A 22,617-nucleotide genomic window follows, 5' to 3' on the forward strand; every position below is an offset into this window, starting at 1 on the left:
TCATTTAAATCCGCTTCTGTACGAAATGACTGGAGGATAGCTAATGTGATGCCAATTTTAAAAAAAAGACTCCAGAAGTGATCTCAGCAATTACAGGTCAATAAGCCTGATTTCAGTACCAGGCAAACTGGTTAAAACTATAGTAAAGAGCAGAATTATCAGACACATAGATGAACATGATTTGTTGGGGAAAAGTTAACATGGTTTTTGTAAAGGGAAATCATGCCTCACCGATCTACTAGAATTCTTTGAGGGGGTTCAACAAGCATATGGACAAGGGTGATCTAGTGGATATAGTGTACTTAGATTTTCAGAAAGCTTTTGACAAGGTCCCTCACCAAAGGCTCTTAAGCAAAGTACAGCAACTCCTCACTTAAAGTCATCCCAGTTAACGTTGTTTCATTGCTGATCAATTAGGGAACGTACTTGTTTAATGTTATGCAATGCTCCCTTATAACATCAGTTGGCAGCTGCCTGCTTTGTCCACTGCTTGCAGGAAGAGCAGCCCATTGGAGCTAGCTGGTGGAGGCTTGGAACCAGGGTGGCCCCTCAGCTCCCCACTCCTCTAAGTTCCCTATGAAGCCACCCAGCAGGCTATCAATAGCCGGCAGTTCAGCTGTCCCTCCCCCCACTGCCATGTGCTGCTCCTGAGAGCCGCCTGCTTGCTGTTCATGGGGGGAGAGGGAGAAGAAGAGTGCTAATGTAGGGTGTTCCCCTCTGCCCTGCTTCTGCTCCCCCCTCTCCACAGAGTGGGGGGTGGGAAACAAGACATGACAGGGCTCAGGAGGGAAGGAGCTTGCTGACAACAGCTGTTTTCTCAACTTGCTGATCTACTTAAAAAGGCAGTGTACTTAGAGTGGGGTCAGTGTACTTAAAGGGGCAATGTCTGTCTCTCTCTGCCATGCTATCTCCCCTCCCTTCATTCAAGCTGCCTTGTAGAGTGTGAGGCTACATTAACAACAATGTGTTAATCCTTGAGGGCTTAGCCAGTTCATCATTTAGCAGTAAGGCATTTCCTGGGAAATATTCCACCCTCTGACTTTACTACCTCAGCCAAGCTTCACAATCATCATTGCTGTGTACAGTATTAAATTGTTTAAAACTCATACTGTGTGTGTGTGTATGTGTATGTATGTATGTGTATATATATGTGTGTGTATATATATATATATATAGTCTTTTGTCTGGTGAAAAAAATTTCCCTGGAACCTAACCTCTCTTTCCCCCCCCCCCCCCATTTACATTAATTCTTATGGGGAAATTGGATTCACTTAACATTGTTTCACTTAAAGTAGCATTTTTCAGGAACATAACTACAACGTTAAGTGAAGAGTTACTGTCATTTGTCATGGGATGAGAGGGAAGGTCCTCTCATGAATCAGTAAAGATGGTTAAAAGATAGGAAACAAAGGATAGGAATAAATGGTCAGTTTTCCGAATGGAGATTGGTAAATAGCGGTGTCCCCCAGGGGTCTGTACTGGGACCAGTACTATTCAACATATTCATAAATGATCTGGGAAAATGGGTGAATAGTGACGTAGCAAAATGTGCAGATCATGCAAAACTATTCAAGATAGTTAAGTCAGAAGCAGACTGCAAACAGTTACAAAGGGATCTCTCAAAACTGGGTAATGGGGTAACAAAGTGGCAGATGAAATTGAATGTTGATAAATGCAAAGTAATGCACATTGGAAAACATAATTCCAACTATACGTACAGAATGATGAGTTTTAAATTAGCTGTTACCACTCAAGAAAGAGATCTTGGAATCATTGTGGATAGTTCTCTGAAAACATCCACTCAATGTGCAGCAGCAGTCAAAAAAGCTATCAGTGTTGGAAGTCCTTAGGAAAGGGAGAGATAATAAGACAGAAAATGTCACATTGCCGTGATACTCCCACATCTTGAATACTGCATGCAGATCTGGATATATCTAAAAAGATATATTGGAATTGGCAACAGGGCCACCCAGAGGATTCAGGGGGCCTGGGGTCTTCGGTGGCGGGGGGCCCCCGCTTTGGCAGTAATTTGGCTGCAGGGGGTCCCTCCGCCCCGGAGTGGAAGGACCCTCTGCTGCCAAAGACCCAGAGCGGAAGAAACTCCAGGGGCTGGGCTCTGCGAGAGTTTTCTGGGGCCCCCAGAGTGAGTGAAGGACCCCGCTCCAGAGGCCCCAAAAAATTCTCGTGGGGGCCTATCATAACCTTAGTCCCAGATTTGGACCTTAGCGTCCAAAATATGGGGGTTAGCATGAAAACCTCCAAGCTTAGCTACCAGCTTGGACCTGGTACTTGCTGCCACCACCCAAAACATTAGAGTGTTTTGGGGCACTCTGGTCCCCCTGAAAAACCTTCCCTGGGGACCCCAAGACCCAAATCCCTTGAGTCTCACAACAAAGGGAAATAATCCTTTTTCCCTTCCCCCCTCCAGGTGCTCCTGGAGAGATACCCAGACACAAGCTCTGTGAAACTACACAGAGTGACTCCCCCTCTCTGTTCCCAATCCTGGAAACAAAAGAACTTTCCTATTCCCCCAGAGGAAATGCAAAATCAGGCTAGCCAATTCAACACACACAGATCTCCCCTGATTTCTTCCTCCCACCAATTCCCTGGTGAGTACAGACTCAATTTCCCTGAAGTAAAGAAAAACTCCAACAGGTCTTAAAAGAAAGCTTTATATAAAAAAGAAAGAAAAAATACATACAAATGTTCTCTCTGTATTAAGATGACGAATACAGGGTCAGTTGCTTAAAAGAATATTGAATAAACAGCCTTATTCAAAAAGAATACAAATCAAAGCACTCCAGCACTTATATTCATGCAAATACCAAAGAAAAGAAACCATATAACTTACTATCTGATCTCTTTGTCCTTACACTTAGAAACAGAAGATTAGAAAACAGAACTACTTCTCCAAAGCTCAGAGACAGCAGGCAGCCAGAAAACAAAGACCTCAGACACAAAATTCCCTCCACCCAAAGTTGAAAAAATCCGGTTTCCTGATTGGTCCTCTGGTCAGGTGCTCCAGGTGAAAGAGACATTAACCCTTAGCTATCTGTTTATGACAGGGCCCCTGCGGGGCCCGGGGCAAATTGCCCCACTTGCCCCCCCCCCCCCCCGAGCAGCCCTGATTGGCAAAGGTACAGACAAGAGCAACAAAAATGATTAGGGATATGGAACAGCTTCCATATGAGGAGAGACTAATAAGACTGGGACTTTTCAGCTTGGAAAACAGACGTCTAAGGGGGCATGTGATAGAGGTCTATAAAATCATAACTAGTGTGAAGCAAGTAAATAAATAAGTTTTATTTACTCCTTCTCATGATACAAGAACTAGGGGTCACTAGTGAGTTTAAAACAAACAAAAGGAAGTATTTCTTCACACAACGCACAGTCAACCTGTGGAACTCTTTGCAAGAGGTTGTTGTGAAGGCCAAGACTATAAAAGAACTAGATAAGTTCATGGAGAATAGATCCATCAATGGCTATTAGTCAGGATGGGCTGGGATGCAAAACCATGCTCTGAAGTATCCCAGCCTCTATTTGTCAGACACTGGGAATGGGCGACAGGGGATGGATCACTTGATGATTACCTGTTCTGTTCATTCCCTCTGAAGCACCTGCACTGGACACTGTTGGAAGACAGGATCCTGGACTAGATGGACCATTGATCTGACCCAGTATGACTGTTCTTATGTAGCAGGTGTATTCATAAGCAACTACAGAGTAAGCGAGAGCTGTTTTAAAATAATGACCTGTCTTCTGCCAGTGTAAGTGAGTATATTACAGAGAGAATTCCTTTGTTTATGAGAAGTCCTAACTAAATAGTTTTGGTTTTTGAAAGGACTGGATTGATTTTAAACAATTTATAAAATTAACCCTTAGACTGATACCTCTAGTCAAGCAAATAGGATATAGTGACAAGGTGCAAACCTGTGAATTACTTAAAACTGCATTTTCACTGTACTTTATTTTAATTGTAAGGAGCTGCTCTCATATGAATGCAGCATTCAGCTGTCTTCTTCTGCCTGCTTGATGTGACCAACATATTTGTCAATATTGTTTTTAATCTTTGTATGGTATCCAGAAGCTGTAGCATTGGGTGCCAGATAAAATATATACACAAAATAAGCAGCTGGTGCAGATGGCTGTTGCCCACTTGCTTGGCAGTATTAGTTAGTCACAGGAAGCATGTTATGACAATTCTCCAAAGGCTGCACTGGCTTTCCACTTGCTTTCAGCTGCAATTAAAGATATTGACATATGTGGTTTAAGTCTTGGCTGCTCACTACCACCTATCTTCCTACTTGCTGCTACAACACTTGAAGTCAGCTGAGGCATTCTTGCTAAATCCCTAGATATGAGCATGTTGGGGGCTGGAGGAGAATGTTTGCAGTGAAGGCCCCTCAATTGTTGAATGAGACACTAAGACATTGAAGGCAAAATGTATGGTCAATCTGCTTTTTCCTACCTCAGGCCTTTGTCTGAAGAGGATGACTGTGAATTTGATATCTGGTTTTATTTTGTGAGTAAGAGTCATTTTAATATTGACATTGATCAACACATGTCATGTATGTTTTATGTGCTTTCCTTTTCACAAAGGAGAATGTCTACATTGTTAGTTTGTTTGAAGCAGTTCTACCCATTGACCTGTGTCTTTTGTATCCTCTTCTTTAAAGATGGTCAGTCCATCCTATAAATGGATAACTGGGAGCCTCTCTAACGTTCATGTAACTTCTTGCAGAGCTGAATAAAATTGAATATATCTTACAAAACAAAGGCATGAAATCATATCTTTTCTGTGCAATGTGTTTTGGTAATCTAGTTCCTATCCTCTGTGCTAGTGGTTTTCAGCTGTTTTTCATTTGCGGAACACTAAAAATATCAAACGATGGTGTGGACCCCTTTGGAAATCTTAGACATAGTCTGCAGACTCCAAGGTGTACACAGACCACTGATTGAAAACCACTACTCTATGCAATAGGTGTTCCCATATTTTAAGTCTGCAATCTGAGCAGTCTATTCTAAGGCTATTTTTTTAAGTGGAATAGCTCCACGTGCAAGAAATGCATAGGGGATTAGTTTGGTAAAAGTGCCACCAGTTAATTGGCACTTAGTTCCCTGAGGCTTGGACTTCAAAAACTTGGTTTACTCAATATGTGAATCTGCACAAAGCTCTTTTCTTACAAACTAACAGTTTATTCCATTTCCTAATTGCAGATCATTTACTGGATAACCTGAAGTTAGTTTCCATCTCCTTTTCATAGCCCTGCAGGTCATTCTCACATGATTGTGGAGGAGGAGACGGAAGTGTGAGATAAGAGCTTTTAGGAGATTTTTTTCTCAATAGATTTGAAGGGTGATGAAAGATGAACGGAGAAAATGTCAAACCCAGCAAGGAACGCAGAGCAATCCTTAAAGGGAATCTGGCATGACTCTTCTAGTTGTGGGAAGATTTGAAGAAATAGAACTATAATATTATGTGATGTCATTAAAGCAATCCTTGCTCCATAAATCAATTCAAGGAGGCTTCTTTTTTTCATAAAGTGAAGTATATGTTTTGCTGTACCTTCTGGGAGGCAATAAAACAGCAATAAAGGCAAAGGTTACAAACAAAGCGCTCCATGCAGGCAGTGGAGGCCATGAGTGCTGACAAGAAACAAATACAATTATTAAGCCTTGTGCTCAGTCCTAATAAATTTTGTTGGTTTCTGCACCGTATCATTATGTCGGCAGCCTGGCCTGTTATCAGAGAGCCTCAAACCTTTCATTATGGCTTCAGATGATTACAGCTGTTGATAAGCAGTATGCTGCAGTAGATTTCAGTAACTGACTTGGGGTTAAAGTATCATATTCTAAAGAGGTCATTAAAATTAGAGGGGAAATTATGTCTGTGAAGCTTTGATCTGCTTGCATCATTGACCCACTGAAGATTTGCATCCTAATACCACATCTATTTTCGGAATGAGTTCATAAAGCCTTAAAGATAGCACGTATGATATTATAAAGCTGATGTAAACTAGGGAGATATTTGCTTAAGGTGCACTCCGTCTACTAATGCAAGTGCCCGGCCTTTGTCAAAGCCACATTGTGAAGATTACTCAAAATTAATCTCTTCCATTAGGCATAAAGCAAGCTGCCAGAAAAAAGGGCTTGGCAGGTGGTGAGTTGTGACAACTGCTCCCGATTGGCTAAGAACTGCATACATCCTATTTTTGTTGCCCTTTCACCTTTACCCCCCACTCTCACCCTGGCCTGCCTATTTGCTTCATCCACCTGTTATAACTTGTCCTGTTTAGACTGACAGCTCTTTCGGGCAGGGACTACCTGCTGCTATATGTTTGTACAGCACCGACTTGGCTGGCCCCTTGGTACTACCGAAATATAAATGTTACTGTTAATAAAGCTTTCCCCAGATGTTCTGTTCTGACCTATAACGTGTGTGTCTGGCTTTAAAAAAAAAAAAATTGAGAATGTTCTTTCATTTCTTTTCTCAAGTTCCTTTCAGACAAATGGAAAAAAGAAAATACGTGTTGTTGTTTTTTTTAATTGGGAAAAATAAATTTCATCCTTCTAGTTTAAAAAAAATCTGGACGATCTGAGGGAGACACGTTTTGGACAGGATTTCTCTCTCCCCTTTTCTCTTCTGCTTTGTTGAACATCACTTTCATAGTTGCAGAGCTTGTGCCTGTGAGTGCAGTACCATCAAAAGACATTAGGATTGTGAAAGCAGTCCCAAGGGTCTCAGTGGTTCCCTGAAAGTAGGTAATATACCGTTCATTAACTCTGTCATTTTCTTTAACAGGAGCACTGTGTTCACATTAATCTGCAAAAAGCAAAAATAGAACAATTAGTTCCTAACTTCTCTTTGAAGTAATTTGGGGGAAGGGAGAAAATGTAGCTATAAGGAAAAATTCTCAAAAGAGAAAAGCAGTTTTTGAATCTGTAGTTTCATTGTATCAAAACATAGGCTAGTCAAACAATGGACGGCAGCCAAATCACCAACCAACTCAGGTTGAGCTGTGTTTGTTTTGTTTTGGGTTTTTTTGCAAAGCCTGTTTTTTTTATTCCTTACTAAGAATTGATGATGGACACAAGAGTATGTGGGTATGTGAGATATATGTAGAGTATAACTAGATGAGATGCGAAAAAAGTCACAAAACTGAGGTCATTCTCTGTATACTCTACAAGAAAATTTTAAAAAGTAAAAGTATTTGTGGAATATTCCTCTTTGGGGAAAGTGGACCACCAGGTAAGAGAGCACTAATGTGCAAAAGAAACTTTTCCTTTGTTCAGTAAAAACGTGTGGTTTTTTTGTTCGTTTGTTTTAAACATGTTCTATCACGTAACACCAGGATTCAGTTGCAATCTGCGGTACTAAAAATAACATTAAACATTTTTAAAGGATGGGAATTATGCCTGAGATTTCCATATTATTCATTTTTACATGGTTGCTTTTACTGGTAGTGCAGGGAAGGTTAATTTATTACATTCATTCATTCTTTATATTTTGTTGAAAAGAACCACAAGTTAAAACTACAGCTGAAAGAGTCCATCCCAGCTCTATTTTGCATTTGCTTCTGGCTCTTTGACCTACAGTGCTGTATGCAGCAATCTAAGCTGCCCCACCAAACTTCTTAAATTGCCTATTCTTAGGCAGCTCCTGAGTAAAAACAAAAGGTCAGTTATAGGGTTTAGAAAGCTTCAGGGACTTTGTTCCGAGGACTTATGCAAACATACTTCAAGAACAGACTTGGACTATGAGGTTGCAGGCTGCTAGAGGTGGTGGTGGGGTAGGGGCTGTGCCTTGCAGAGGTGACATGGCTTTTTGAAGAATAAAGGCTATGCTGTTTACTTGCTGCCTGCTACTTATGAAGCTGTCTTTTGAGTAGTATTGTTTTCTAACTGTACCAATTGGAAATTAAATGCTATTTTTAGATAGTGCTGGTGAATGATACATTTAATTAGGAACAATGTGGGATTGGAATTTGTGAGGTAAGTGAAGGAGGCAATGCAGATGACTGAATGGTATAACAAAAAGGAGCAGGAGTGACCGAACCTGATTTTTCTTACACCTGTGATTGTGCTGAAGCCAGTGCAGTTCCACTAGTGGGAAACAGAGATCACTGAGTGGAGACTCAGGTTCTGTATTTCAAAACCCTCCTTGTGAGTGCATTTAAATGCCAAAGGTCAAATTCATACCTGATGTAAATCATTTGTCTTGACTGGATTTACACTGAGGATGAATCTGGTCCTGTATGTGTGTTGTTTGTCTTTGGAATGTCATTATACTGTAAAGATTTTCGTGGTCTAGCAGACATCTCACAGGGTTCCTTCCTTTTAGTGCTGTGGAATGTTGTGTTGATTTTGGTAGGGTGCCACACCACATTGTCTAACCCCAGGGTAAAGGACCTTTTATTTATTTTCATTTCATATTTTCAGCTGTTTTCACTTTTCCTTTATTGTTTTCCTTCCTCCTGCAGAGTTTCTTTATAAATGTTGTAGTGACACGCTGGGTTCCTTGCTTTATGACTTATGCGCTGCTAAACAGCTCTGTGGATTTGGTTGCCCTTATCCGAGGAGCCTTAGTACTGTAGCTGCACAATAATGAAAGGTGACACATTGGGGAGTAGAGCCCTTATCAGAATTCGAGGAAGAGTTTGGCAGCTATTACCCTGCAAGAATAATGCTGTCCTGACTGTTTTAAGTCATCTAGTTTATATGCCGTTAAATAAACCATATTTCTAGACATGAAAATAAATCTTTGCTAGAGTATATGTCAATGTAACATTCAGTTTAGCAGTCCACATGAATCAGTTGGGTGCTTATGGATAAAAATATAGGAGTTCTATCCTGTACAAACTGGTGGTGAGTGCATTTTCTTCCTTTTAGGATTAAAAACAAATCCTCTTTATAGCTTTGAAACGGTTTCATTTTCCAAGCCTCTAGTCATGGAATCACTATTAAATCCAGGTGTGTTACCAATATAACTCACTCAAAAAATATCCTAAAAACCACCGATTTAAAAAGAAAATGCATGTGGAAGAACATCATTGACTTTATTGAAATTAACCGAGACAATTCAACTGTCGTGGGTGAAATGTGTATGTCTGTAGCTATAAAAAATGTACACTGTCCAATGTAAGCAATATAGTGTAGCATTCAGTCATTAGTAATTTACTTGGTTTGAGTGAACAGATAAGTATTGTTATCTTTCATAATAGAATGACTGTTCACAGAAGAGCTACTGAGGGGATTACTGTAATAATAATGTGAAACTGATAGGAAGGGACTCATCTCTTGCACAATTAAAGATAGCTCCACTTACTGATCTAGAAAAGAACCGGAGTGCTTAAGGCCTACTTCTCATTTATTTCACAGGACTACCTTGATTGCATCACTGACCAATCCAAGCTCTCCCTGGGGACAGAAGAACGATCAGCCCTGTTTGGAAACATACAAGATATCTACCATTTCAACAGGCAAGTTAATATTTGACACAGTGAAAACAAGGGAGGAGACTGTATTAAGGGGGCAAAAAACCAAACAAATACTTTTTCCTGGATTGGTACAGCCAATGAATATGAAATAAGAAATTGATATTTCTTTGATACTCAGCAATTTTTGTTTCATGTTTCTGGTTAGGTCATCTATGCCCATCCTGATAATTTTAGCTGCTGATTGTATAAGTAAAAATTTCCCTCCATTTCTGATGTATTTTCCTTTCTGCCTTTGGCGGGAGGAAATCTTCTCTACTCTCAACGGGCGTTGTCAGGTTGTGCAGGTCTTGCAACATCTGCAGGCACAGAACCACAACCCTGCCAGTTCTGACTGAACATTTAGAAGGAAATGCTAAACTGAAACTTGCTTCTGAATTTCCTGTCCCATATGCAGTTTCATCCCACAAAGGAAAGAAATTTGGCACTATATAGATAACATTTGGCCAAGTTTATTTCAAGTTGCAAAACAATGCATAAAAATAAATTATATTTTAAAATATCAATGTTTAAGAATTAGTTCTTCCTTTATTGCTTAGAACTACCTGCAAAATTCACCACCTCAAGCTAATTTTGGTTTTTATAATAAAATGTTTAAAAAACCTCTATCCCATGCGCCACTATTATTCATGAACACTTGAAAACATTGAATCTAGCAGCATAATTTCACCTACATTGTGGGGGAGGGATACCTCAGTGGCTTGAGCATTGGCCTGCTAAACCCAGGGTTGTGAGTTCAATCCTTGAGGGGACCATTTGGGGGTTTAGTTGGGGTTTGGCCCTGTTTTCAGCAGGGGGTTGGACTAGATGACCTCCTGAGGTCCCTTCCAAACCTGATGTTCTATGATTCTATACTCAAGGTCAACCACCAAAAACAACCCCCTCCCCCCAACAAAACAAACAAACAAACATATTGTTTATATTGGTGTCCTCCACTCCAACTCCCTTGCCCATTGCTTATTTCTCCAGAAAGCCCAAAATAGTTGTTTTTCCTCATGCCCTGCAAGTCATCAGATTTAGACTTTCTCAAACCAAAATGAAGGAGTAAATTCTGAAGCTGAGGGTTCATCGCAAAGAATATCCTTGTCAATAGACCTTATCCCTATAGATTGCCAGATGAAAATGCTTCTGCTGATTTATAGCTGGAGCAGTATCAGAAGGAAAGAGCTGGAGTCTCAGGAAGGTCCATTAGGGCTTTATTGGACAAAACCAATGCCTAGAACTCCTTCTCCCAGAAACCCAAAGCAACTCATGTAGATCATGGAAAACTGGTGCAATGTGCTCACAGGATGGTACCCTGCACATTAAGTGGGTTGCTGCATCTTGTACCATCTTCAGCTTCTGAATGGATTTAAGGTGTAACTTTAAGGAAAGCATATGGAAGTAGTCTAAACGTAAGATGATGGAGCCATAAAATCATGGTATTGAGATTATAACTTCTTGGCTAGATGTAGGGAAAAATAATCTTGAACATTGCTGTCACCTAATCCTCCAACAGCAAGAACCGCAACTTCTCAATTTGAGTAAGAAACAGCAGACAAATACTGTCAATTTAAGGGACCCATATAATCCTCACACTATATACAGGTTCCTTTCTGCCATCTACCAACATCACATTTGACTTATTTGGCATGACCTCCAGACAGCTTGCCTCCGTCCATACCTGTCTCAGCCTGAAACTGGGTAAAGTGCTTGAATTCTCAAGATACTGAGGAAGTCAGTCATCACCTTCTACTCTGTGTGGGGCAAGGTTTACACTGCAAACGTCTGCTGGCATAGGTACGTAGGTCAGGGATGGGACGAGGTGTGATTTGTGACCAACAGAACTGTGCTGGCAGTAGCCCCTAGTGTAGATGCAGTTTTTCTGGCAAAACTGTAAATATTGTTTAATGTGTGTGCTATTTAGTAGCATGTTGACTGTTGCAGGGGAATAGCAGTATTGCTAACAAAGAGCTTAAGTTTAAAAAAACAACTTTTCAAATCACTTTTGAGGAGATATAGTTGTGCTACAACTTTAGAGACCCATCATGTGCCTTACACTTAATTTTACTAGAACTTTTGAAAAAAATTATCTTTAATGACTTCCAAGGCCCCCAATTTAAAGTTCTATGTGGAAATTGTGGTTTTGAACATTGGCCATTTTCATTATAGATCCCAGTACAGATTTAGGGATTTACTTCTCCTCTGTTAAAAATTTACTCCCGTCTGAAACTTGGCATGGTAGTATCTGGGTCTTGAATGCACTCTAGAGTCTGCTTGCTTATTTTATTTTTATATTTGAAAAAAGTTGCATTTGGCAGTTATGAGTTAGCAGTTTCAAGTGTGTGTGTGTGTGTGTGTGTGTGTGTGTGTGTGTGTGTGTGTGTGTGTGTGTGTGTGTGTGTGTGTGTGTGTGTGTGTGTGTGTGTGTGTGTGTGTGTGTGTGTGTGTGGTTTTATAGCTTCAAAGTGAGTTTGTTTTTCCAAACTTGTCTTTGGCCGTTCATCTGGAATGTGGATTTTGATGCCTGTGGGTATTCAGAGAAATAAAAATCGGTCACTTAATTTTAAAAGGTGGTTATTGTACACACATGGTAGGATTTATCTATGGTGATTTCATAAGGGTTTGTAATACTAGGATTTTGTGGCCTTTATTTAGACTTGGTAGACTGTGATCTAGTTCAAGTTGCATCTTGTAGATGAACCACTCTTAAGTTTTAGACTGCATCAATTGTCAAGGTTGCTATTTTGATGCTAGTTCCAGAGCTTGCGTCATGGCCCCCTCTACTTTGAAAGCTGTCCTTGCCATTTCTCAGTGGAGAGCGCCTGAATATGTTCCTTCTGTCTTGCTTCATATCTTGAAGTAAGACCCCCAGTCTTTTTCTCCGATGTGGTTTATGTTGTTTCACGCTATACATAGGGAAGAAAAATCCTCTCCTAAACAGCTTCTGCTGCCTTGCTTCTCTGGGCCACCTTCCCAGAAGAGTCCTTACAAATGCTTTTCAGTGTAAAAGATAATCTAAGACAAAACTCCCCACCCCAATAAGGTAGTGTACCTACAATTTGAAATGAAGTTCTGCATTGAAGTTAGGGTGACCAGACTTCAAGTGTGAAAAACCGGGACAGGGTGTGGGGGGGTAATAGGAGCCTATATAAGAAAAATCAGGACTGTCCCTATAAAATTGGGACATCTGGTCACCCTAATTGAAGTGTTCTTGAGTACTGCAGCTAACCTTTCCTAAGCATCAATTATACAGATACTGGGGCAGGAGCACTGTCTATAAATATATCATATTAGATGATTCCTGCTCTGTAATCTTCATACTGACATCATTTGGGTTGTTATCAAGAGAAGCATTTTTTAGAAATAACTCTAGATGCTACACTTAGGGGAAAAAATAACTTTATTTTAAAATAGAAGAGACATAAGAGAAGTATGTGTCCGCTAAGTAATTTTGGCCACAGGAACTTTATTGGTCTACATGTGGTTATGTTGGTGGTGTATTCTCATTAGATTTTTCCTTTTTACCGGTAGCCTGAAGTTTTCAGCATAATCCTGTCAAAACACTTGAAAAATGAAAAATCACTATTAAAGTACTAATTACTTACCTGCACTTGCTGCACTGGGCTGGAGACTAGAAATGCTCCCCTACATGCACTCATCATTCCTCTCCCTGTTCCACTTCATCTCAGGTCAGGAAGGGGAAAAAAGCCTTGTCCTCAGCTGCTGCTTTCTTTCTTTGTTGAAAGAAGTATGTTGATTACAGACGATGAACATAACGAAAGCATGCCTAACTTCATGTGCAATCAAAAGATATGTAGCATGCAAGGTATTTTCAAAGACACAAATGGGAGTTTAATCCCACTGACTTTCCAATAGGAATTGGGTGTCTAACTACACTTCGTGTCTGAAAATCTTCCCCTAAGCTAGGCCACTCACAGTATTTTGCCTTGAAACCAATGCTCAGTCCAATTAATCAACGAGGTTATGGTGAAAAAGCTGACCAGCTAAAAGGAAAATATTGTATTGTATTGAAAACCTATCTGTGAATTCTGTTTCTCTCTCCCTCTCGATCACTGCATTTTAGTACTTGTTTGTGTTATGATTGCCCATCCAGCCCATAGCAACACTTGCTGTACTTCCCAGTTTGTCGACCAAACTAGACTATAACTCACAGCACACACCATTTTGATTCCTTTCAGTAATTTAGGTAGAACAATATTAGCTGCTTCAAAGTACTCATTCTGTACACTCACTAAGTCTGTGGCCAGTGAGTATAAGAGTGTCACAAATACTGAGGACTGGTTTTTTTCTGTTGTCTGTGAAAACTATAACATACATGGCAAACAAGGCTAAGAGAGCTGCTGCTTTCTCATGCCACTGGACTCCCCCAGGCCACTTTAGCAAGTCAAATGCCTAGTTGTAACCGTGGTAGGTAGGACTTGGGTAGTATCCCTTTTTATACTTTGCAAACCCTCTAGTTCCTTTTTAGGTACAGTTTGCAAGATGGCATCTCTCTCTACTGCCACATGGAAACTTGAGTTGCTGATTGGCAACAAAGGAGGCGAGGGGATTATTACAGGGGATTCTGTTATTCAGATTAGAACCCCTAGGCAGTACTCCTCTATTTTATACTACTCCCCCACAAGCAGGCCCTTCTTACCAATGCTGATGTTCTAGATGTTCATTTCCTAGAACCTACTGAAGCAATGTAGGAATCTTATAGGTAATGACACTGACACCTCTGAGAGAAATAATATAGCATAAGAGAAGGCCAGCATCAGTAGAACTGATAACATGAGTGTTAGAAACAAGGTGAGTGATGTAATATCTTTTAATAGATCAACTTCTGTTGGTAGAAGGGAAAAGCTCTTGAGCTGCGCAGAGCTCTTCCTCAAGTCAGCTAACAATATGTAACAACTCATGAGTGTTTACATATTCTAATAGCTCAAGAGAGCTTCTGCTGTTGGACAACAGGAATTTCTTTCAGCTGTTCAGAACAGTTAGCATTATTTCCAAAACTCATTCGCAAAAAAGGAATCAGTCATTAAAATAATAACTTGACATTACTACAGCACCTTTAATTTGTGATTTCACAGTGCTTTACAGATAGCAAGTGGTAGCATTATCCCCATATTTCATATGGAGAAACTGAGGCATATAGGTTAAATTACTTGTCCAAATTACATAGTGAGTTGGTGACGAAGCTGGGAAGAAAACCAACTCTTTTGACTCATGGTCCAACTACTGGACACACTAATCTTTTTGGAAGTTTGAGGGGCAAAATACAAGTCAGGACTCCTAGTTCTGTTACTACTTTTCTTGTTATCATGGGGAATTGATGTCAACTGGAAGAAGAAAACTTCCCCATGCAAGCTTAGAATTCTTTGCACACAAAACTGCAATGCAAGAAGCCAGCTCTCATCTAGGACAAAAATGTCACCTAAGGAAGGATCTCCTTAAGGGCAGTTAGGTCCTATAAGTAATTTGTTTGACAGGAGATTAAGATTATTGTTCCTAATTTTGTTTTAAGTGTGACTATCATTGCAGCTCAACAAAGTTGAAGACTGTAGAGAGCTCAGAGGCTTTCTTCCTCTGCTTGAATTTTTTCACCTTAATTTTCTATGTTTACATTACAAATCAGAATGATCAAACCATTTCTTGACTCAGCCCTCAAGAATGGAATCTTGTGCAACAGTGACCATACTCTCTCAGTGCCTTGCTCACGCTATGAAAGAATTCATACTTGGAGTGTCAGAAGTATTACTTCTAGGGGTTTTATTTTTTTCCAGACATCCAGTGGTCCAGTTGATATCTTTATATCTTTCTTTCAAGGAAAAAGATTCTTTCTTCCAGTTATTAAAGGTAGATAAAGGTTTGTTGTTTGTTGTTTTTTTTTTACTCTGAAGTTATTACTTCTTTTTGTATATGTAATACATTCCTGATTCTCAGAGTAGCTGAGATAACTTCTCCTAATCTCCTATCAGGCTAGGTATTTCTAGCCTCCTAGAATTTATGGAAGTCAGGAGACAATTGTTACACTGTAGGACATTTGCTTCACTGCATTTTAAATTTCACTGTACATTTGAATATCAATAGTGATGTTCATATAACTGCTGGCCAGCTCCTTTGGTGTGAGTAGAATAGAATCACTGCAGCCAGCATATTTCAAGTTTGTTGGAAGGGACTGTAGTCACAGAATTTGTTCATCTCTTCTTAGAAGCTCAGTACCCCATGATCATGTTGTGACTTGTGGTTTATAAATAATATATGCTGGAATGTCATTTCCAAGAGCCCATTTCCAAAACAAACTTATTGTAACCAGAGTTCCCATAATTAGGTAAGGGGCAAGACCAGAGGATCCCATGAAGTCCACTAACAACTGTGCTTTGCAAGTCTTTTTAAAGGGAAAGTCACTCCAGTGCAGTGGTGATGGGGTCTAGTACAAAATCCTGAGAGAGAGAAATCTGAATTCATTTGGGTAGTAGTATAAGTGCTGCTTTTTGACCATTTAATATAGTGTCAAAAATGAAACTCCCTGAATCAGGTGCATGTAATTCTAGACACACACTTGTGTGTGAGTATTTTTTGCATGTGGAATTGGCAGATACCCATTGGGTGTGCACACAAATCAGTATTTTCATACGATTGTGTATGACTAAGTTTGCCTAATGAAGGGGGATAACACAAATGGCACAAATAGAAGAAATGCAAATTACAGTTGTGTTTTTGCAGAAGGAAACAAGAAATGTGTAAGTATGAATGTTATAATTAATGCTTAAAGCGATGGCTGTTTTGATGTGAAAGGAGACAAAGAAACACGTGTGTGTGTGTATATGTATATGTATGTGTGTATATACGTATAAAATATTGTAAATATGTTAAATTTTTCTTCCTTTTTATTTATTTGTTTTATTAGCGAACTGTTGCAAGATTTGGAAAACTGTGAAAATGACCCTGTGGCTATTGCAGAATGTTTTGTTTCAAAGGTAAGTGATAAAACCTTACTTCAAGAATCTTCAGAAAACACCTTGCCACTGTATGCAAGATTAAGATGAATTTATTAACTTCTGAATACCTAAACTTGATTTCTGGTGGTGATTTCAACAAGATAATCCTTGCAGAACAAAACAGAAGGGAAGAATCCCTTTTCTATCCATTGAGTTCCATGCACCATTTTTGGATCACTTTTCATACTTTTTTTGTCCCCTTTTTCCTTTTTTTAAAATGCTGTGGGTGATTGTATAATTGGCCAGTGACTTGGAATGGTCAGATGGGTAAGCAGCCTTGGGAGGTTTTGGAGTGTGAAGTCTTAGCAAGCAAAATCCCAGGAAGTCTTAACTTCATCCAGACAATTGCAGACAATAACAGGCAAAAACAGAATTAAAGGACAAATGCAAAGTACTCCACTTAGGAAGGAATATTCAGTTGCGCACACATACACAATGGGAAATGACTGCCTAGGAAGGAGTACTACAGAAAGGGATCTGAGGGTCATAGTGGATCACAAGTTAAATGAGAGTCAAAAATGTAACACTGTTGCCAAAAAAAGCAAACATCATTCTGGGACGTATTAGCAGGAGCGTTGTAAGCAAGACACAAGAAGTAATTCTTCGGCTCTACTTCATGCTGGTTAGGCCTCAACTGCAATATTGTGTCAAGTTCTGGGCACCACATTCAGGAATGATGTGGACAAATTGAAGAAAGTCCAGAGAAGAGCAACAAAAATTATTAAAGGCCTAGAAAACATGACCTATGGGGGAATATTGAAAAAATTGGGTTTGTTTAGTTTGGAGTAAAAAGAATGAGTTTTCAAGTACATAATAAATTGTTACAAAGAGGAGGGAGGAAAAAATGTTCTAGTTAACCTCTGAGGATAGGATAAGAGGCAACGGGTTTAAATTGCAGCAAGGGTAGTTTAGGGTGGACATTAGGAAAAACTTCCCAACTGTCAGGATAGTTAAGCACTGGAATAAATTGCCTAGGAAGCTTGTGGAATCTCTGGGTACGTCTACACTACGAGATTATTCCAATTTTACATAAACCGGTTTTATAAAACAGATTGTATAAAGTCGAGTGCACGCGGCCACACTAAGCACATTAATTTGGCGGTGTGCATCCATGGTCCGAGGCTAGCGTCGATTTCTGGAGCGTTGCACTGTGGGTAGCTGTTCCATAGCTATCCCATAGTTCCTGCAGTCTCCCCTGCCCCTTAGAATTCTGGGTTGAGAGTCCAGTGGCTGATGGGGCAAAAATCATTGTCGCGGGTGGTTCTGGGTAAATGTCATCAGTCATGCCTTCCTCCGGGAAAGCAACGGCAGACAATCATTTTGCGCCCTTTTTCCCTGGATTGCACTGGCAGATGCCATAGCACGGCAACCATGGAGCCCGTTCAGCTTTTTTTTTTACAGTCACCATATGTGTACTGGATGCCGCTGACAGAGGCGATACTCCAGCGCTACACAGCAGCATTCATTTGCTTTTGCGTGATAGCAGAGACAGTTACTAGTCGTTCTGTACTGTCTGCTGCCGGTGTAATTTGGCAATGAGATGATGGTTATCTGTCCTTCTGTACTGTCTGCTGCTATCATGGGTGCCCCTGGCTGAGATCGGCCGGGGGCACAAAGGCAAAACTGGGAATGACTCCCCAAGTCAATCCCTCCTTTATGGTTTCTAAAAATAGTCAGTCCTGCCTAGAATATGGGGCAAGTGTACTAGAGAACCAGTGTATCAGAGAGCACAGCTGCTCCGTGTCAGATCCTGTAGAAATGATGAGCTACATTGCCATTCACGGGGGATGCCCCTGCAACAACCCCACCCGTTGCTTCCCTCCTCCCACAACCTTCCTGGGCTACCGTGGCAGTGTCCCCACCATTTGTGTCATAAAGTTATAAAGAATGCAGGAATAAGAAACAGTGACTTGTTAGTGAGATAAAATGAGGGGGAGGCAGCCTCCCGGTGCTATGACAGTCCAGGCAGGACATTAAGCGGCGCGGGGGAGAGGAGCCCAGCATGCTGCTGCTATGATAGTCCAGGCAGGACAGAATCTTTTCTTTACACATGAAAGGGAAGGGGCTGATGGAGCTCAGCCCCCAGTTGCTATGATGAAGACGGTTACCAGCCGTTCTGTACCATCTACTGGGAATGACCGAGAATCATTCCTATTTTCACCCAGGCGCCCCCGGCCAGCCTCACCTGAAGCCAGCCAGGAGCACTCACGGGTTGATAAGAAGGACTGTTACCAGTCCTACTGCACCGTCTGCCACCGGGGAGGGGAGAGGAGCGGATACTGCTTTTCACTGCTGCAGCATCGCCTCTACCAGCAGCATTCAGTAGACATAGGGTGACATTGAAAGAAGTCAAGAAACGATTTCTTTCCCTTTTCTTTCACGTGGGGGGAGGAGAGTAAATTGGTGAGCTATTCCCTGAACCACCTCAGACAATGTGTTTGACCCTACAGGCATTGGGAGCTCAGCCAAGAATGCAAATACTTTTCGGAGACTGCTGTGGACTTTGGGATAGCTGGAGTCCTCAGTACCCCCTCCCTCCCTCCATGAGCGTCCATTTGAGTCTCTGGCTTCCCGTTACGCTTGTCACGCAGCACTGTGTAGCCTGTAGATTTTTTTTTCAAATGCTTTGGCATTTCGTCTTCTGTAATAGAGCTCTGATAGAACAGATTTGTTTCCCCATACAGCGATCAGATTCAGTATCTCCCGTATGGTCCATGCTGGAGCTCTTTTTGGATTTGGGACTGCATTGCCACCCGTGCTGATCAGAGCTCCACGCTGGGCAAACAGGAAATGAAAATCAAAATTTCGCGGGGCTTTTCCTGTTTACCTGGCCACTGCATCTGAGTTGAGATTGCTGTCCAGAGCGGTCACAGTGATGCACTGTGGGATACCGCCCGGAGGCACCAATACTGTCGATTTGCAGCCACACTAACCCTAATCCGATATGGTAATACCAATTTTAGTGCTGCTCCTCTCATCGGGGAGGAGTACAGAAACCGATTTAAAGAGCCCTTTATATCGATATAAAGGGCCTCGTAGTGTGGACGGGTACAGCGTTAAATTGGTTTAATGCTGCTAAAATTGGTTTAAATGCGTAGTGTAGACCAAGCCTCTGTCATTTGACATTTCTGAGAGTAGGTTGGACAGACACCTGTCAGGGATGGTCCAGATAATGCTTGGTCCTGCCTCGAATACAGAGGGCTGGCTGGAAGACCTGTCAAGGTCCCTTCCAGTCCTACAATTCTATGAGCCTAAACCAGATTACCCCACCATTCTGTTTTCATTGGGGTAGAATTCAGTACAGTAATCTCTGGTTATGTTTTAGCAGATTCCAGTAGTCAGTTCTGGGTCTCTAGTATCTTACAAGCCTAGGATCATGCAGATAAAATTGCCTCATTAAAGAATTGTATATGTTGAATAGAGTCGTAAGGGACTCTGGTGATCTATTGATCCAAATGTGCTACAAAGCAAGAACCTTGATCTGAAATAAACGCAGAAAGGGACATTTATCACATTAAACATCATGGGTTGGATCCTTAGGTGGTATAAATTGGCAAGGTTTCATTGTCTTCGATGGAGCTATGCTGATTTACACCAGTTCTGGATCTGGCTCCAACTCCTTACATTTTTTTTTAAAAAATTACTTCCAACTATTTTCATATTTTGTTTACTTTTTGCATTTCATTAAGCTTTGAAAATGAAAGTAGACTATTCAGTTTAGCTGAGTTTTGGTATAGTAAGTCAATTTCACTTTCAGGCTCTCAAACACTATGTAATGCTACAGCATTTTAGGGCATAGAATGCAGGAGATCTGTTGTAAAAATCCTGTGCTTATTGGATTGATAATATCATATTCATGAAAATATGTATGGTGTTAGGGCTGACGTGTGTTTGCGTTTAATAAGCTTCATTTTGCAAAATTTAATTTTGGTCCAAATTTGACCATACTGAGTTCCTTTGAACTTGAACTCATCATATGACCCTGTGCTAAATAAAATTTGCCACATAACAATTTTGCTTTCATTGCATAATCATATATATGAAGGAAAATAGGCTCACAGTCACATAGTACTTGATCATTTGAATTTCATCTAGAAAGCATTCAGTCTTTAAAAATGAGTGCAAATCCATGATTTGATACAACTGCTCTGAGAACTGTGAACTTGTTAACACATTTTCAGCAAAGACTAGTGATTGTGGATTTTAATCTTTATCTTACTAAACAAAATATAGACTGTCCAGGGTAAATAGAGACTAAAACAGCTTAGGTTTGTTGGTCTCAACACACCTTGGGTAGTAAACCAGCTGATAATGTAAAAGTCACTAACTGACAAAAGAACCATGCAAATCTATGATACTACATAAATATTTAATAATAACTTACAATATTATTTAAATAAAAACCTGTTCATACCACCTTGTATTTTATTGCTAGAGGCTGTCATTGGTTTGGCAAGGGACAAAAGATAATTTTCTGTATATTTTTAGTTATCTCACAGTTTGCCAGTGGATCATTTGTTCATAGGTCATTAATAGAATTTAAAAAATCCTGAAGGATGGAGACTAACAATATTTTAATACACTGTGGGCCAGATCCTCAGCTGGTATGAACTGGTGTAGTTCCATTGAAGCTAGTGGCACAATGCCAGATTACACCAACTGTGGTTCCTGCTTATATATCTAGAAGGACAAGTATGTTACCTTCAGTACATTAATTTTCTGAAACATTTTAGCTTTTGCTAGTAAAGGTAATCAGAGGGTGATAAAAGGCTTCCATTGCAAGCTTAACTATGGCTTAGTTAGTCACATAAAAGTGTGTGTGTTTATCTTCTTGCCACTCTCTCGTTTTCATTGTAAGAATGCCATTGTTAATTAGAAGACTGACTTCAGTATTCCACACATTTACATTTAAGTGAGGAGTTGTAAGGGAGTGTTTAATTCTGGCACTCCGCACTTCTCACTCAGCACCCAGAAATTTAGGACGTACCCTTCTGAAACACAACCAACAATTTAATGAGGATGGGGAGACTTGCTTTTAATTTCCAAGATCAGTAACAAAAGAGAAGAAGTAGGCAGTTGACTTCAGCATATCGGCACCACACATGCTTGCACTCTGACACATCTTTTATCTTTTTCCTTTATTTTCTTAAGTACCTTCTATGTATATATAAAACCACAGCGCAGCAAAAGTTGAGAGAGGATTAGAGAGGTTGTTTTTGCCTGATGTTACGTGTAGGAGGCATCCTGTTCCAAATAAGATATGACAGTATTTGCCTTGTGTGTTACTCTTGGGTTGAGCTAAGCATAAGCAAGGTTTAGTTGAGGTGTACAGGTTGTCCTGTTGCATCTGAAATCCTTGCTGAATTGACTGAGGTTTTTCTTATAGGTGGCACTGAGGTAGCCAAGGCTTGTTCCTTAAGGAGGCTGCATAGTCCATGTAAGGAGCTCTTTTGGGTTGGTGAGGGAACCCACACACACTTCATGGCAACTTCATGGGCCCATACAAGGTGATTTCAGACTCCAAGCAGAGATGACCACACTTTAAATCTAGTTTGGTGATGGCAGAGGTCAATATAACAACTTTGGCTTGGTCAGACCTTCTCTTGCTGTTGCATAGGCCAGGGGTTATCTTAGCTTCCACACAAAAATACAATTGGGTTTCAGAATTCTCTAAGGGATGTAGTCCAGTTAGCCAGTCGGTAGGTTCTGCAATAGTGGGATTCCTCGAGTTTAAAATATTTACAGAAACATATTATTTCACCACTTTGCTGGCTTCCTAGCTATTTCTGTGTGCAATTCAAAGTGTTAACTTTAGTCTCTCTGGTTTGCACTCTGGATTGTGGGAGGTGGGTGGATGGGGGGGTGGTTATGTCTTCATTGCAAAGTTAGCGTGGGCTGTAGCCCAAGTGCCTCCCCAGCCTCCCTTGCATCCACACAGAAAATCATCTAATCCGACCTTGAGGGTGCTTTAAGCTCAAGCTAACAAGCATGGCTCAGGGTACATGATTTTAACTTGAGTTTCACTTCAGTCCAGGCTGGCAACCTACCTGTTTTGCAGCAAGAACACAAGCTAATCAAACCTGGGTGCAGTTAGTCCTCCAGTCCTATCCCACAGTTCTATATGGGCTGTATTT

General features: G+C 40.6%; 1 protein-coding gene across 4 annotated transcripts in view; it reads left to right on the top strand.

Annotated features, from left to right (window-relative positions):
- Window positions 1-22,617, top strand: part of PLEKHG1 (pleckstrin homology and RhoGEF domain containing G1) — a 247,265-nt gene that overhangs the window by 180,463 nt on the left and 44,185 nt on the right. For all 4 annotated transcript variants that reach the window (XM_030556568.1, XM_030556571.1, XM_030556570.1 and 1 more), the window contains 2 exons: window positions 9,379-9,479; window positions 16,393-16,462. In XM_030556568.1, coding sequence (XP_030412428.1) covers window positions 9,379-9,479; window positions 16,393-16,462 — 171 coding nt within the window. The remainder of the gene's footprint in view (window positions 1-9,378; window positions 9,480-16,392; window positions 16,463-22,617) is intronic.

This window comes from Gopherus evgoodei, chromosome 3 (genome assembly GCF_007399415.2).
Source record: "Gopherus evgoodei ecotype Sinaloan lineage chromosome 3, rGopEvg1_v1.p, whole genome shotgun sequence".
NCBI classification, from domain to species: domain Eukaryota; kingdom Metazoa; phylum Chordata; order Testudines; family Testudinidae; genus Gopherus; species Gopherus evgoodei.